The 13016-nt window shown below is 36.5% G+C and overlaps 1 protein-coding gene across 4 annotated transcripts in view; it reads left to right on the top strand.

The window, feature by feature from the left end:
- ARHGEF6 (Rac/Cdc42 guanine nucleotide exchange factor 6) overlaps positions 1-13016 on the top strand; it is a 190143-nt gene that overhangs the window by 98378 nt on the left and 78749 nt on the right. For all 4 annotated transcript variants that reach the window (XM_066356648.1, XM_066356647.1, XM_066356650.1 and 1 more), the window contains 2 exons: positions 3989-4084; positions 5466-5588. In XM_066356648.1, coding sequence (XP_066212745.1) covers positions 3989-4084; positions 5466-5588 — 219 coding nt within the window. The remainder of the gene's footprint in view (positions 1-3988; positions 4085-5465; positions 5589-13016) is intronic.

Here is a 13016-nt window from a genome sequence, read left to right as displayed (position 1 = left end):
GAAACCTATGTACTCTTATTGATCAATGTCACCCTTTTAAAATTAATTTTCTAAATAAAATTTAAAAATTAAAAGAAAAGAACATGATCAAGGCAACAGAAATTATGCAAGATGTTGCTTATGAGCAGATCTGCATTTTTGTCTGTCAGAATTTTGATCTTGCATGTTTTAAAAGTGATGCAATCTGGTTTTACCTAACAGTAAAAGGCCTTGCCAGTATTTCTATGCAGAAAGCACAAAAACGGAAAATTCTTATATTCACTGTGATCTTTGCTTGCCAGGGCAGAAACGCTTTCCTATGCCCTGAGAACGGAAAAAATTTTGACATTTTGTGAATGCTCATAAAAGCAATTCAAGCCAGTAATTTACTCAGGCAAAAGTGAATGAAAAAGAGATGTTAAAATGTTTTATTTTTTAAATAACATATTCAAACCTTATTCTGATCTTAGAAATCTGAAATGATTGTCAGAGGCCTGAATTGCAAACCATTTTCACAAATGAGAAATATAAGACATTCATTTTTTGTGCTTTTCATTTTATGGCATATTAAAGAAATACTGGCTAAATGCACTTGTTTGTATTTTTATGTTAATTAAATAATCTTTACTAGAGATTATGATCTGTAAGTCAAATAGAAAATTTAGCAGTTGGTCCATATAACAGAAGACAAAGGCTTCCTCTTTTACCTTAGTAAGAGTTTATTTTTGCTAAACAATTACCCAAACTATTGACTTCAGGTTTAAATAAGTTTAATATATTTTACTGTTTTTTCCTTTTTTCCAAATCATGTTTTACTAGGAATAATGTCTTGCTGAGTTTCCCAATTGGTTATTTTCATAATACTATGGGAATCTTACTTCAGTATGAAAAGATTTTGTAACTTCTCTCTTTTGTGAGAGTTTAAACATAATCAACAACAGTGTATTTTGTCATTATTATGTAAAACATGAAGTATTCTGTGATCATAGTTCTTAGAGCTGAATGGAACTTCAATGAATCATTGGGTCTAGTGCCTTGGAAGAAATTACTATTCGCATGAATAAATAAGAAACATGAAGTTCAGAAAGGTTTTCTGCTGTACCCATAACATAGCCAGTCGTTGGCCATAATGAAACATGCCTTTCATTTTCTGGAGGTGACAGGCAGAGGAGGAGAGGGAAACTGAAGCAATAACCCTGAGAAGGGAGATGGTAAGATTTCAAATGAAAGAGTGACTGATTAGTAATCAAGAAACAGTAAGAGGAAAGGAAAGGAAAAGACCCGGGACAGAGGAGGTAAGAGACCTGAGTCAGAAGTACACTGTTCCTAAATAAATTCAAAATGTGGTTATAGTAAGTTTCCATTGATTCTGTCTTGAGCCAAAATAGATTATCTGTTATCTGATTCTGAAGAGGCCGAATAAGCCCCCAGTCAGATTCTTGGGGTATGAGACAGCAAGTCAAGGAAGCGGGCTAAAGGTTTCACTTTTGACACTTTTAGTAGGGGTTTTCCAGCTTGTGGTTCAGGAGGACATTAGAGGAACTGGGAGATTTAAAATTTTTTTTTTCTTAAGTGAGAAGTGAGGAGGCAGAGAGAGAGATTCCTGCATGCACCCCAAACTGGGATCCACCCAGCAAGCCCCTCTGTGGGATGATGTTCTGCCCATCTGGGGCTGTTGCTCCATTGCTCAGCAACTGAGCTATTTTAGTGCCTGAAGCAAAGCCATGGAGCCATCCTCAGCTCCCAGGGACAACTTGCTCCAACCAAGCCATGGCTGTGGCAGGGGAGGAGAGAAAGACAGAGAAGGGAGAAGGGGAAGGGAAGGGAGAAGCAGATGGTTATTTCTCCTATGTTTCCTAAGTGGGAGTCAAACCCAGGACATCCATAAGCAAAGCTGACACTCTACCACTGAGCCAACCAGCCAGAGCAGGGAGATTTTTATACTGTAAGGCAGTGGTCCCCAACCTTTTGTGGACCACGGACCGGTTTAATGTCAGAAAATATTTTCACGGACCGGCCTTTAGGGTGGGATGGATAAATGTATCACGTGACCGAGACAAGCGTCAACAGTGAGTCTTAGACGAATGTAACAGAGGGAATCTGGTCATTTTTTAAAAATAAAACATCGTTCAGACTTAAATATAAATAAAACGGAAATAATGTAAGTTAGTTATTTATTCTTTCTCTGAGGACCGGTACCAAATGGCCCACGGACCAGTACCGGTCTGCAGCCTGGGGGTTGGGGACCACTGCTGTAAGGGTTACTGATAACAATTGGTGAGGTCTTCCTTTTCTGTGTCAGCAAAAATTACTCTCAGAAACATTCCCCTTCTAGAATTATTATATTAATGAGAAAGGATATGTTTCAGACACTAGCCTCTTAAACAAATCTTCATCAAAATCTTCTCCCCAAATGTGGTTAAGACTGTAGACTCTGGAGCTAGAATGTTTTGATTCAAATTCTGGCTTTACCATTTACTGGCTTTGTGACTTTGGGTGATTTGCTTACCTCTCTGTGCTTGGGTTTCCTTACATGTAAAATGGAAACAGTAGTACCTACATCATAGTTATTGATAGTTCAAAAGTTATTATAAGATTCAAATGAGTTATTACTTGTAAAATACTTGCATAAGTGTTAAGTGCTATGTGAGTATTGTTAGCTCATTATTATCACTTACTAGTATTTAATTTTTTTCAATTACAGTTTACATTCAGTATTATTTTGTATTAGTTTCTGGTATACAGCAGAGTGGTTAGACAATCATTTACTTTACAAAGTGTTTCCAGTACCCACTTGACACCATATGTAGTTATAACAATACTATTGATTATATTCTCACTGATGTAGTTTACATCCCTGTGCCTATTCTGTAACTACTAATTTGTATTTCTTAATCTTTTCACCTTTCTCACCCAGTCCCCTAACCCTCCTACCTTCTGGCAACCATCAATCTCTTATCTGTACCTATGTGTCTGTTTTTGCTTTGATAGGGAAAGAATGAATGAGAAAATTCTTACTATAGAGGCCTTGATTAAATTGTTCAGTTTGCTTTTCTTTGATTCCATTCCATTCCAAAAATAAATCAGTACTATTTTTTTCCTCCTACTTCCTCTCATAAAGATTATTTTTACTTGATTTATGAGCATTTTAATTTAGAAGAAACTAGATTTTGTTGTTTTCCCCTGTGCATTGTATAAACATATATAATATTTTTCCATTAGTTTCCCAATTCCTCTAGAAAGAAGTACTCAAAAGTTTTTACACTTATCTTCACCTATGATGTATTTTACTTGTTTAGATGCAAAGATTTTTTTTATTGAGGTATAATTGGCATGTAATATTGTATTAGTTTCAGATGTACAGCAAAATTATTTGATTGATCTATGTATGTATTGTGAAATTGTGAAATTGTGAAATGATTAACACAATAAGCCTAGTTGACAGCCATCACTCTACCTAGTTACAGGACATTTTTTTTCTTGTGATGAGAAGTTCCAAGATCCAATCTCTTAGCAACTTTCAAATATGCAGTGCAGTATTATTAATGATAGTCACCATGCTGTACATTATGTCTCCATGATTTATTTATTTTGTAACTGGAAGTTTATATCTTTTGACTCCCTTCATTCATTTTTCCCACCCACACCCCATCTCTGATAAAACACCAATCTGTTCTCTGTAGATAGTTAGATATTAAACACTTTTTATTTATTTACTTGTTGCTCTATAGAATACCTAATAAACACTTATAGAATACCTGATAAACACTCCTTTTCTTTAGGATCATTATTTTTATTATAGAAAAGGAACATCAAGGAAAGAACCTTTAGAAAGTTGGATAAAACCAGAGTTGGCATAATTAAAAAGCAATAGTTAAAATGTACAGATTGCTTGCCTTGTCTCATTTGCTACTTCTTAGCAAATTATCAGCTTACTGAACTAGAGAGAGATATAACTAGAGTTGTGCTCAAATTCTATTCACTGACACTTCATACATATTTTTTTCAGTCTGAGTACTGTGGAGTTTACATCTTTATTGGGAAACATTGAGGAAATATGCACATTTCAACAGACACTCTGCCAAGCCTTGGAAGAATGTTCAAAGTAAGTGTTGCATATTGACATAAGGATAACCAGCAGCATTGTTTTTGTGTTTTGTTTTCCTTTTAACTGTTGTCTTAGATAGGGGGACTGTATATGTGAGCACTTGGTACAACGTAGATAAAATTTCCTAGAGCAGAGAGAATGCACCAGATGGAGCTATAGTGTCAAACCACTAGTTGTATTTTTTACTTTATTTAAAAGTCATATCAGTTTACTGCTTCTAGTCAGTATAAGAAACAAATGAGATCTCAATTGACCATGGATGATGCTTTTACATTGATTAGCTAGTTTTTATTTGTGTACATTGTAAATTACTTGGAAAAGTTATTCAGATTATTCATTCAGTTTCACAAGCTTGCTTTTCTCTTTTCATTACTCCTGGTGTCATGTCTATTATATTAACAGTTGAAAGTCATTAAAGTGGGGAAAGAAAAAGTATATCCTTATGTGAAACAAAACACTTGATTGCAAGCTAGATTATTGAGGTATTCAACATCAAACTACAGAATGAATTGTAATTATCTTCAGGCAATATATTTCTGAAGCAAGATTAGCTTTCCAAGGAGTGTATTTTGGAGAAGTTGGTGACTTTCATCATTTATATGGAAATCAGAGAGATTTACTGTTTCTTGAGCTTTATGGGACACAGATGGTTGTCCAGGGAAGAACATGGTATGAGCCCACACTAAGGAGACCTGAGGAGCCACTGCAAATGCTGATAAGGATCCAGATTATTCAAATGGAAAGATGGTCACTGAGAAAAGCAAATTACAAACTAGATTTGTGATTTTTATTTTCCAGTTTATAGAGAAACATGTAGAAGAAAGTCCAATGAATATGACAAAGTTATTATAATAATTATCTCTGAATGGTGGAGTTCTGAGTAATTTTTTTCCTTTTTTGTGTTTTTTGGATTGTTCTATAAATGAAAACAGGTGGCTTATAATTTAAAAATAAATTAAAAAAATTTTCAAGCTACCTTGCCTAGTTACTACCAGGCCACCAAGGCTATGTAATATTCTTTCTGTATTTGACTAGCTTTGTCTGTACTTGAAATTCATCGATATTAGCCAAGAGTATTTTTAGCTGGCCAAGCTAAAAATGTGAATATTATAATTTGACTAAGCATTTTAGGAGAAAACCCTACCTACGGATTCCAAATAAATATCTGACCTTATGTATTAGCTGATGTTTAGTGGCTAGAGTTAAACTATAGTCAAGAACTTGTATTTCATGGATAAAATGGATAAAATGGTTGTAATATAGTTTTTCCTTTAATTTTGACTGAAGCTGAATGCATGTTCCTCAGTTTAAGTAGAATCATCTTCCTTTTTCCCCTGTTTCTATTTTATATTTTGTGTTTTGCCTGTTTTACTTACAGATTTCCAGAAAACAAACATAAAGTAGGAGGTTGTCTACTGAATCTTATGCCTCATTTTAAATCCATGTATCTGTCTTACTGTGCAAATCATCCTTCAGCTGTAAATGTAATCACCCAACACAGGTAAATCATTAACATTTCCCCAAGTAAGTTGTTTTCCTTCATACCATCTTATTTGGAAATCCAGGGTCTCCAGTCAAACTCTTAATTATTCCAATTCATCATGCCAGGAATTGATTCATTGTACATGGATTGATTGTTTATTGATGCACAAATAATGTACTGAGCCCCTAATATGTGTGCAAGGTTCTAGAATAGCTGATGGTGATATGGTAGTGAACTAGGAAGAGAAGGTTCCTTCCTCATGGATCATCTACTCTTGAGGGAAACACAGGCATGAATTTAAACATTGTATCAATAGTTCAAATGTTATAGAAATGTTTATCTGAAACCTATGTATTCTTATTGATCAATTTCACAGTGTTAAAGTTAATTTCCTAAATATATTTAAAAATTAAAGAAAAACATTGTAAACATGTTGTATGCAAAAGGGTATTTAAAAGATGCTGTGAGACTTTGCAGTGCTACCTTGTGTGGTGAAGGAAGAATTGAGAAGGTGTTCCTGAAGTAAAATTATCTTTTGATACAATGGTTTAGCCTTCCCCAATGAATGTTTTATTTGAGTTGCTGATAAACAGCTAAATTGTCTAGGTTCAACTTTTTCAATTTTTCTTTTTCTAGTAGAGGAAGTCTTTCTCAGATAAACAAAAACTTAAGAAAATTGTTGCCAATAGATAACCTATACAAAAATTGTTGAAGGTCCTTCAGAGAGAAGAAAACTTGGATCCACATATAAAAGGAAGAGTGTCAGAGAACAACTTCAGGCAAAATACAATCATTTTTTCTTATTCTTAATGGGTCTAAGAAATAACTTTTCAAAATAATAATAGTAACAATATATTGGGTGATTTTGCCTTGTGGATAAATAAAATAAGTTTTATTTCTTCTCCACTTTTTTTCTCTTTTAATTTTGCAGCAGTTATATGACATGAGATTTACCTTCCTAATAAATTAAGTGTACAGAACAGTATTTTAACTATTAACACAACTTTGTATAGCAGATGTGTTGAACTGTTTAATCTTTCATAATTTAAACTTTATATTCATTGAACAGCAACTCCCCATTTCCCCAAGACCCCAAGACTCCCCCCAGCAGCACCATTTACTTTCTATGTCTTTGAGTTTGACTACTTTAGATATCTCATATAAGTGTAATAATTTAGTATTTCTTCTTCTTTCTTTTATTATTAATTTTAATTTATTGTGTTAACATGGATCCAAGTGTCCCACTCAATATAACAACCTCACCCCCAAACCACGTGTCCCCCATTACATGCCACTTGCCCCCCTCCCGCTGACTCCCTCCCCCCATCCCTCTAGGATTTGCTATCTTGTTATCTGTATCTCTGTGTTATGTATATATAATTTCACTAATCCCTTCACCTTTTCTGATCCCCTCATCCCCCTTCCCTCTGACAGCTGTCCCTCTGCTCCCTGTGACCCCACCTCTGCCTCTATTCTGTTCCTCAGTTAACTTTGTTCATTAGATTTTACATATAAGTGAGATCATATGATATTTGTCTTTCTCCGTCTGATTTATATCACTTACCATAATAATCTCCAGGTCCAATAATGCTGTCACAAAAGGTAAGTTTCCTTCTTTGTCATGGCCACATATTGTGTATATGTACCACAGCATTTTAATCCACTTGACCACTGACAGGCCCTGGGGCAGACTTCAGATTTTGGCTATTGTAAACAATTCATGGGTGCATCTCTTCTTTTGAATCAGTGATTTGGTACTCTTAGGATATATTCCTAGAAGTGGGATCACTGGTTCAAATGGCAGTTACATTTTTAATTTTTGAGGAAACACCATATTGTTTTCCACAGTGGCTGCACCAGTCTGCATTCCCACCAGCAGTGTAAGAGGGTTCCCTTTTCTCCACACCCTGGTCAGCACTTATTATGTATTGTTTTGTTGATGAGCGCCATTTTGACTGGTGTGAGGTGATATCTCATTGTGGTTTTAATTTGCATTTCTCTGATGATTAGTGATGTTGAGCATTTTTCATAAGCCTATTGGCCATCTGTATGTCCTCTTTGGAGATGTGTCTATTCAGTTTCCTGACCCATTTTTTAATTGGATTGTTTACCTTCCTGGTGTTGAATTTCAGAAGTTCTTTATAAATTTGGGTAATTAACCCCTTAACAGACATATTGGCAAATATGTGCTTCCATTTTGTGAGTTTTTTTTTAATTTTGTTAATGGTGTCTTTGCTGTGCAAAAGCTTTTCAGTTTGATATAGTCCCATGTGTTTATTTTGTCCTTTTTTTCACTTGCCCATGGAGATAAATTGGCAAAAATATTGCTATGAGAGATATCAAAGACTTTACTGCCTGTGTTTTCTTCCAAGATATTTATGGTTTCATGACTTACATTTAAGTCTTTTATCCATTTTGAGTTTATTTCTGTGAATGGTGTAAGTTGGTGGTCTAGTTTCATTTTTTTGCATGTATCTATCCAATTTTCTCAACCCCCACTTATTAAAGAGACTGCCTTTACTCCATTGTATGCTCTTACCTCCTTTGTCAAATATCAATTGACTATAAAGGCGTGAGCTTATTTCTGGGTTCTCTCTTCTGTTCCATTGATTTGTATGCCTGTTCTTATGCCAGGATGAAACTATTTTGGTTACAATGGCCTTGTAGTATAACTTGCTATCAGAAAGTGTGTTACCTCCCACTTTATTCCTTATTTTCAAGATTGCTGAGGCTATTCGTGTTCTTTTTTTGGTTCCATATAACTTAATGGAATATTTGTTCTATATCTTTGAAGTATGCCATTGGTATTCTAATAAGAATTGCATTTAATTTATAAATTGCTTTGGGTAGTATAGATATTTTAATGATGTTTATTGTTCTTATCCATGAACACAGTATATGCTTCCACTTGTTTGTATCTTCCTTGATTTCTTTTATCAATGTTGTATAATTTTCCAAGTACAAGTCTTTTACCTTTTTTGTTAAATTTACTCCTAGGTACTTTACTTTGTTTTATTACAATAGTGCAGGGGATTGTTTCCTTAATTTCTCTTTCAGACTATTGATTGTTGGTGTAAACTGACACTGATTTGAGAATATTAATTTTATATCCTGCCACTTTGCTGAATTCATTTCTCAGGTCTAGTCGTTTTTTGACTGAGACGTTAAAGGTTTTCTATGTACAGTATTATGTCATCAGCAAATAAGTGTTTTATATCTTTGTTTCCCATTTGGATGTATTTTTATATCTTCTTCCTGTCTGATTGCTGTGACTAGGACTTCCAGAACTCTGTTGAATAAGAGTGGTGAAAGGGGGCACCCCTGCCTTTTTCCTGATCTTAAGGAGATTGCTTTTAATTTTTGCCCATTGAGTATGATGTTAGCTGTGGGATTGTCATAGATGTTGAGGTATGTTCCCTGTATTCCCACTTTGCTAAAAGTTTAGATCATAAATGGGTGCTGGATTTTATCAAATGCTTTTTCTGTATCTGTTGATATAATCATGTAATTTTTATCCTTCCTTTTAATTATGTGATGAATCAAATTTATTGATTTGCAAATGTTGAACCAACCTTGCCTCCCCAGAATGAATCCCACTTGATCATGATGTATGATCTTTTTGATATATTGCTGGATCCGGTTTGCTAATATTTTATTGAGAATTTTAGCATCTATGTTCATCAGGGATTTTCGCCTATTGTATTCTTTCTTTGTAATGTCTTTACATGGTTTTGGAATGAGGATAATGCTTACCTCATAAAAGGAGCTTGGAATCTTCCCTTGTCTTGAATTTTTTGAAATAGCTTGAGGAGAGATGTTCGTTCTTCTTTGAATGTTTGGTAGAATTCACCTGTGAAGCCATCCAGTCCAGTACTTTTGTTTGCTGGGAGTTTTTTGATAACTGTTTCAATTTCACTTGTTGTAATCGGTCTTTTTAGGTTTTCTGATTCTCCTGATTGACTTTTGCAAGATTGTATGTTTCTAGGAATCTATCTTTTTCACCTAGGTTGTCCAGTTTTTTGGCATACAAATCCTCATAGTATTTTCTTACAATCTTTTGTATTTCTGCCATGTAGTTGTTACTTCTCCACTTTTATTCCTAATTTTGAGTCCTCTCTTTTTTTCTTGATGAGTCTAGTTAAAGGTTTGTCAATCTTGTTCACCTTTTCAAAGAACCAGCTCTTGGTTTCATTGACCTTTTTTTTTTTTTTTTTTTTTTTTTGTGTGTGTATGTGTGTGTGTGTGTGGCAGAGACAGAGAGAGTCAGGGAGAGGGACAGATAGGGACACACAGACAGGAAGGGAGAGAGATGAGAAACATCAATTCTTTGTTGCGGCTCCTTAGTTGTTCACTCATTGATTTCTCATATGAGCCTTGACCAGGGAGCTACAGCCGACTGAGGGACCCCTTGCTCTAGCCAGCAAACTTGGGTTCAAGCTGGTGAGCCTTGCTCAAACCAGATGAACCTGCACTCAAGCGGGCAATCTCGGGGTCTCGAACCTGGGTCCTCCACATCCCAGTCTGACACTCTATCCACTGCGCCACCACCTGGTCAGGCTTCATTGATCTTTTGTATTTTTTTTTAACCTCTATATCATTTATTTCCACTCTGATCTTTATTATTTCCTCTCTTCTACTTCCTCTGGGCTTTATTTGTTGTTCTTTTTCTAGTTCTTTTAACTTTGAAAAGAACAGTCTTAGGTTGTTTATTTGAGCTTTTTGTGCCTCATAACATATTCCTATAATGCTATGAACTTCCCTCTCAGGACTGCTTTTGCTATGCTGCATATATTTTGTGTTGTTGTATGTTCATTTTAAGTGGTTTCAAGGAAATTGTTGATTTCTTCCTTGATCTCGTTAACCCATTTGTTATTTAATAACATGCTATTTAGTCTCCAAGTGTTTGTTTCAGTAGTTTTCAGTTTTTCTATTGTAGTTGATTTCTAGTTTCATGCCATTGTAATCAGAGAAGATGCTTGATATGATTTCAATCTTCTTAAGTTTATTGAGACTCGTTTTGTGTCCTAACATGGTCTATCTTAGAAAATGTACCATGAGCACTTGAAAAGAATATATATTAAGCTGTTTTGGGGTGAAAGATTCTGAAGATATCTATTAAATTCAGTTGATCTAGTGTGTCATTTAAGGCTGCTGTTTCTTTGTTAACTTTCTGTCTGGAGGATCTATCCAGTGATGTTAATGGGGTATTAAAGTCCCCTACTCTTATAGAATTGCTGTTGATCTCACCCGTTATGTCCATCAAAATTTGCTTTATATATTTAGGTGCTCCTATATTAGGTGCGTAGATATTTATAATGGTTATATCTTCCTGTTGGATTGCTCCCTTTATCATTATGTAGTGATCTTTCTTTTTCCTTGCAATAGTCTTTGCTTTGAAGGTTATTTTGTCAGATGAAAGCATTGCTACCCCAGCTTTGTTCTTTCTCGTCTCCTTCAGGAACCCCTATGATGCAGATGTTGTTTCTCTTCATGTTGTCACAGAGCTCTTAGAGTTTCCTCAGTCTTTCTGAGCTTCTTTTCATTTTGCTGCCCTGCTTCTATGTTTTTGTTTATCTTGTCCTCTAAATTGCTGATTTTGTCCTCTGTTTCATCCAACCTGCTCTTGATTCCTTCTAGTGCAGTCTTCATTTCTGATATTGTATGTCATTTTTTACTGTTTTGATGCTTTCTTTCTCTTTATTTAGGTGCATATTATGACCGTCCATTTTTGCTCTAAGATCCTTGAGCATCCTAAAAATCATATTCTAAACTCTGTGTCTGGTAGTTTGTTTATTCCATTTAATTTAGTTCTTTTCCTGGGAATTTGTGTTGTTGTTTCATTTAGGTCATATTTCTTTGCCCATTTTGTCTCTGTATTAGGTAGCACTGTCTGACTTTGAAATTTTTGTAGGTCTTTATGAGGAAGATGGGTTTGGTGGTACTGACCTCCAGGACACCTGTTTTCCTTGTTCTAGAAATGCTTCCTGAAGACACTAGTTTCCCTCTTGTATGTGAGTATTGAATGTAGGTCCTTTCATGGGTAGTTATCCCCCTTCAGGCTGGCTGACTCTAAGAGTCAACCTTGATCCTGTGTATTACACACTGTGCAATGTCTGTCCTGTTGGGTGTATTTATTCAGCACAGTGTCTGGTGCCTGCTTGATTTCACCTTTGGGCATGATGCTTGTGTATGTAGCTGAGTCTAGGGTTGGTGCTGTCTGCCACCCACTACTGGTTGTGTTGGTTCTAGGTCTTAGTGATGATAGCAACTCTGTAAGAGCCCCAAGCTCTGTAAGACTTACCTCCACTTCTCAGCTGCTCCACCTCCTTTTGCAGCTACCTAGTCCTCCCACATAGTTTTCTGTGGAAAGGCTGTAGTTTGGGCTCAAACTCTCGTCATTTGACCAACTACTCTACAGGTTGAAACCTTGGTGGATTAAAACAGCTGATGTTGGGAATACAGTGTTTGTAGGAACCCCTACATCAGGGGTCTCTTGATCTGAATTTCAGTACAAGGAAAGTGGCCTCTACTCCAGAGCCTAATACCTCAGCCACTGCTGGATACTAAAATTTTATTTCTCCCTAACAAGTTGAGCAACAGGTTCAGATTGAATGGGGCCTACAATCTATTCTGCAGATCTTCTTATAGTTAGTGAGACCATGATGTCAGGGAAGGAAAGCTGAGAATGTCCCCTCCTGGGGCTAACTGTGCCCCCTTAGAAAGTGGCTAAACTGCTTTAACAGACCCAACAATAGGCTCACAGGGACCCATACTTTATATGTCCATGCTCCAACCCTCTCTCCCTTCCCCCTGTAGAAACTAGGCCAGCAGTGCAGGATAGCCAGCACTCTGGCCTTCTCACTGTGAAGCTCCACCCTATCCAATGCACACGAGCAGGTGTGCCAGTGCTGATCACAGAAAGCGGAACTAGCCTCAGCTGGGCCAGGTGTGAGGAGCCTTTCCTTAGGATACCCCACTAGCAAGGGTTGTTAGGTACTGAACCGATGCTCTCTACAGCTAGCCCTAGAGGGAACCCAGCACAGTCCAGTGGGTTACACTGTCCGTGACCAGCCCTCAGTAACCTCCTTGGATTTACAAGCAATCCAGAGTTTGTGGCTGCCTCTCCTGGGCCCAACTGCTCATGGAAATAACAAGCTGCACATCTAGGCTTGCTTTTACTCACACTGGGCCCCAAGGAAGATCTTCTTAAAGGGCCAAGGTTCCCTGAGTTCTGCCACCTACAGTCTGTCTTCTGGCTGCTTGTTGGACTTGACCACTGTAAAAACCTCTGGTCGAGTCTGGAGCCTTGTGCAATTTAAGGATTAGAAAATATGGTGGATGTGGCTCTACTCTTCTATCCCAGGTGTCAGTCTGTCCAGACTTTTTCACAGACCTCAGTTGGGGAGGCCCCAGGAGTCTGGTGGGTGTTGCCTCTGAGACCCAGAG

Source organism: Saccopteryx leptura, chromosome X (genome assembly GCF_036850995.1).
Source record: "Saccopteryx leptura isolate mSacLep1 chromosome X, mSacLep1_pri_phased_curated, whole genome shotgun sequence".
Classification (NCBI taxonomy): Eukaryota; Metazoa; Chordata; class Mammalia; order Chiroptera; family Emballonuridae; genus Saccopteryx; species Saccopteryx leptura.
Note: the sequence above shows the minus strand (reverse complement) of the source record. Positions and strands in the feature narration are given on the sequence as shown.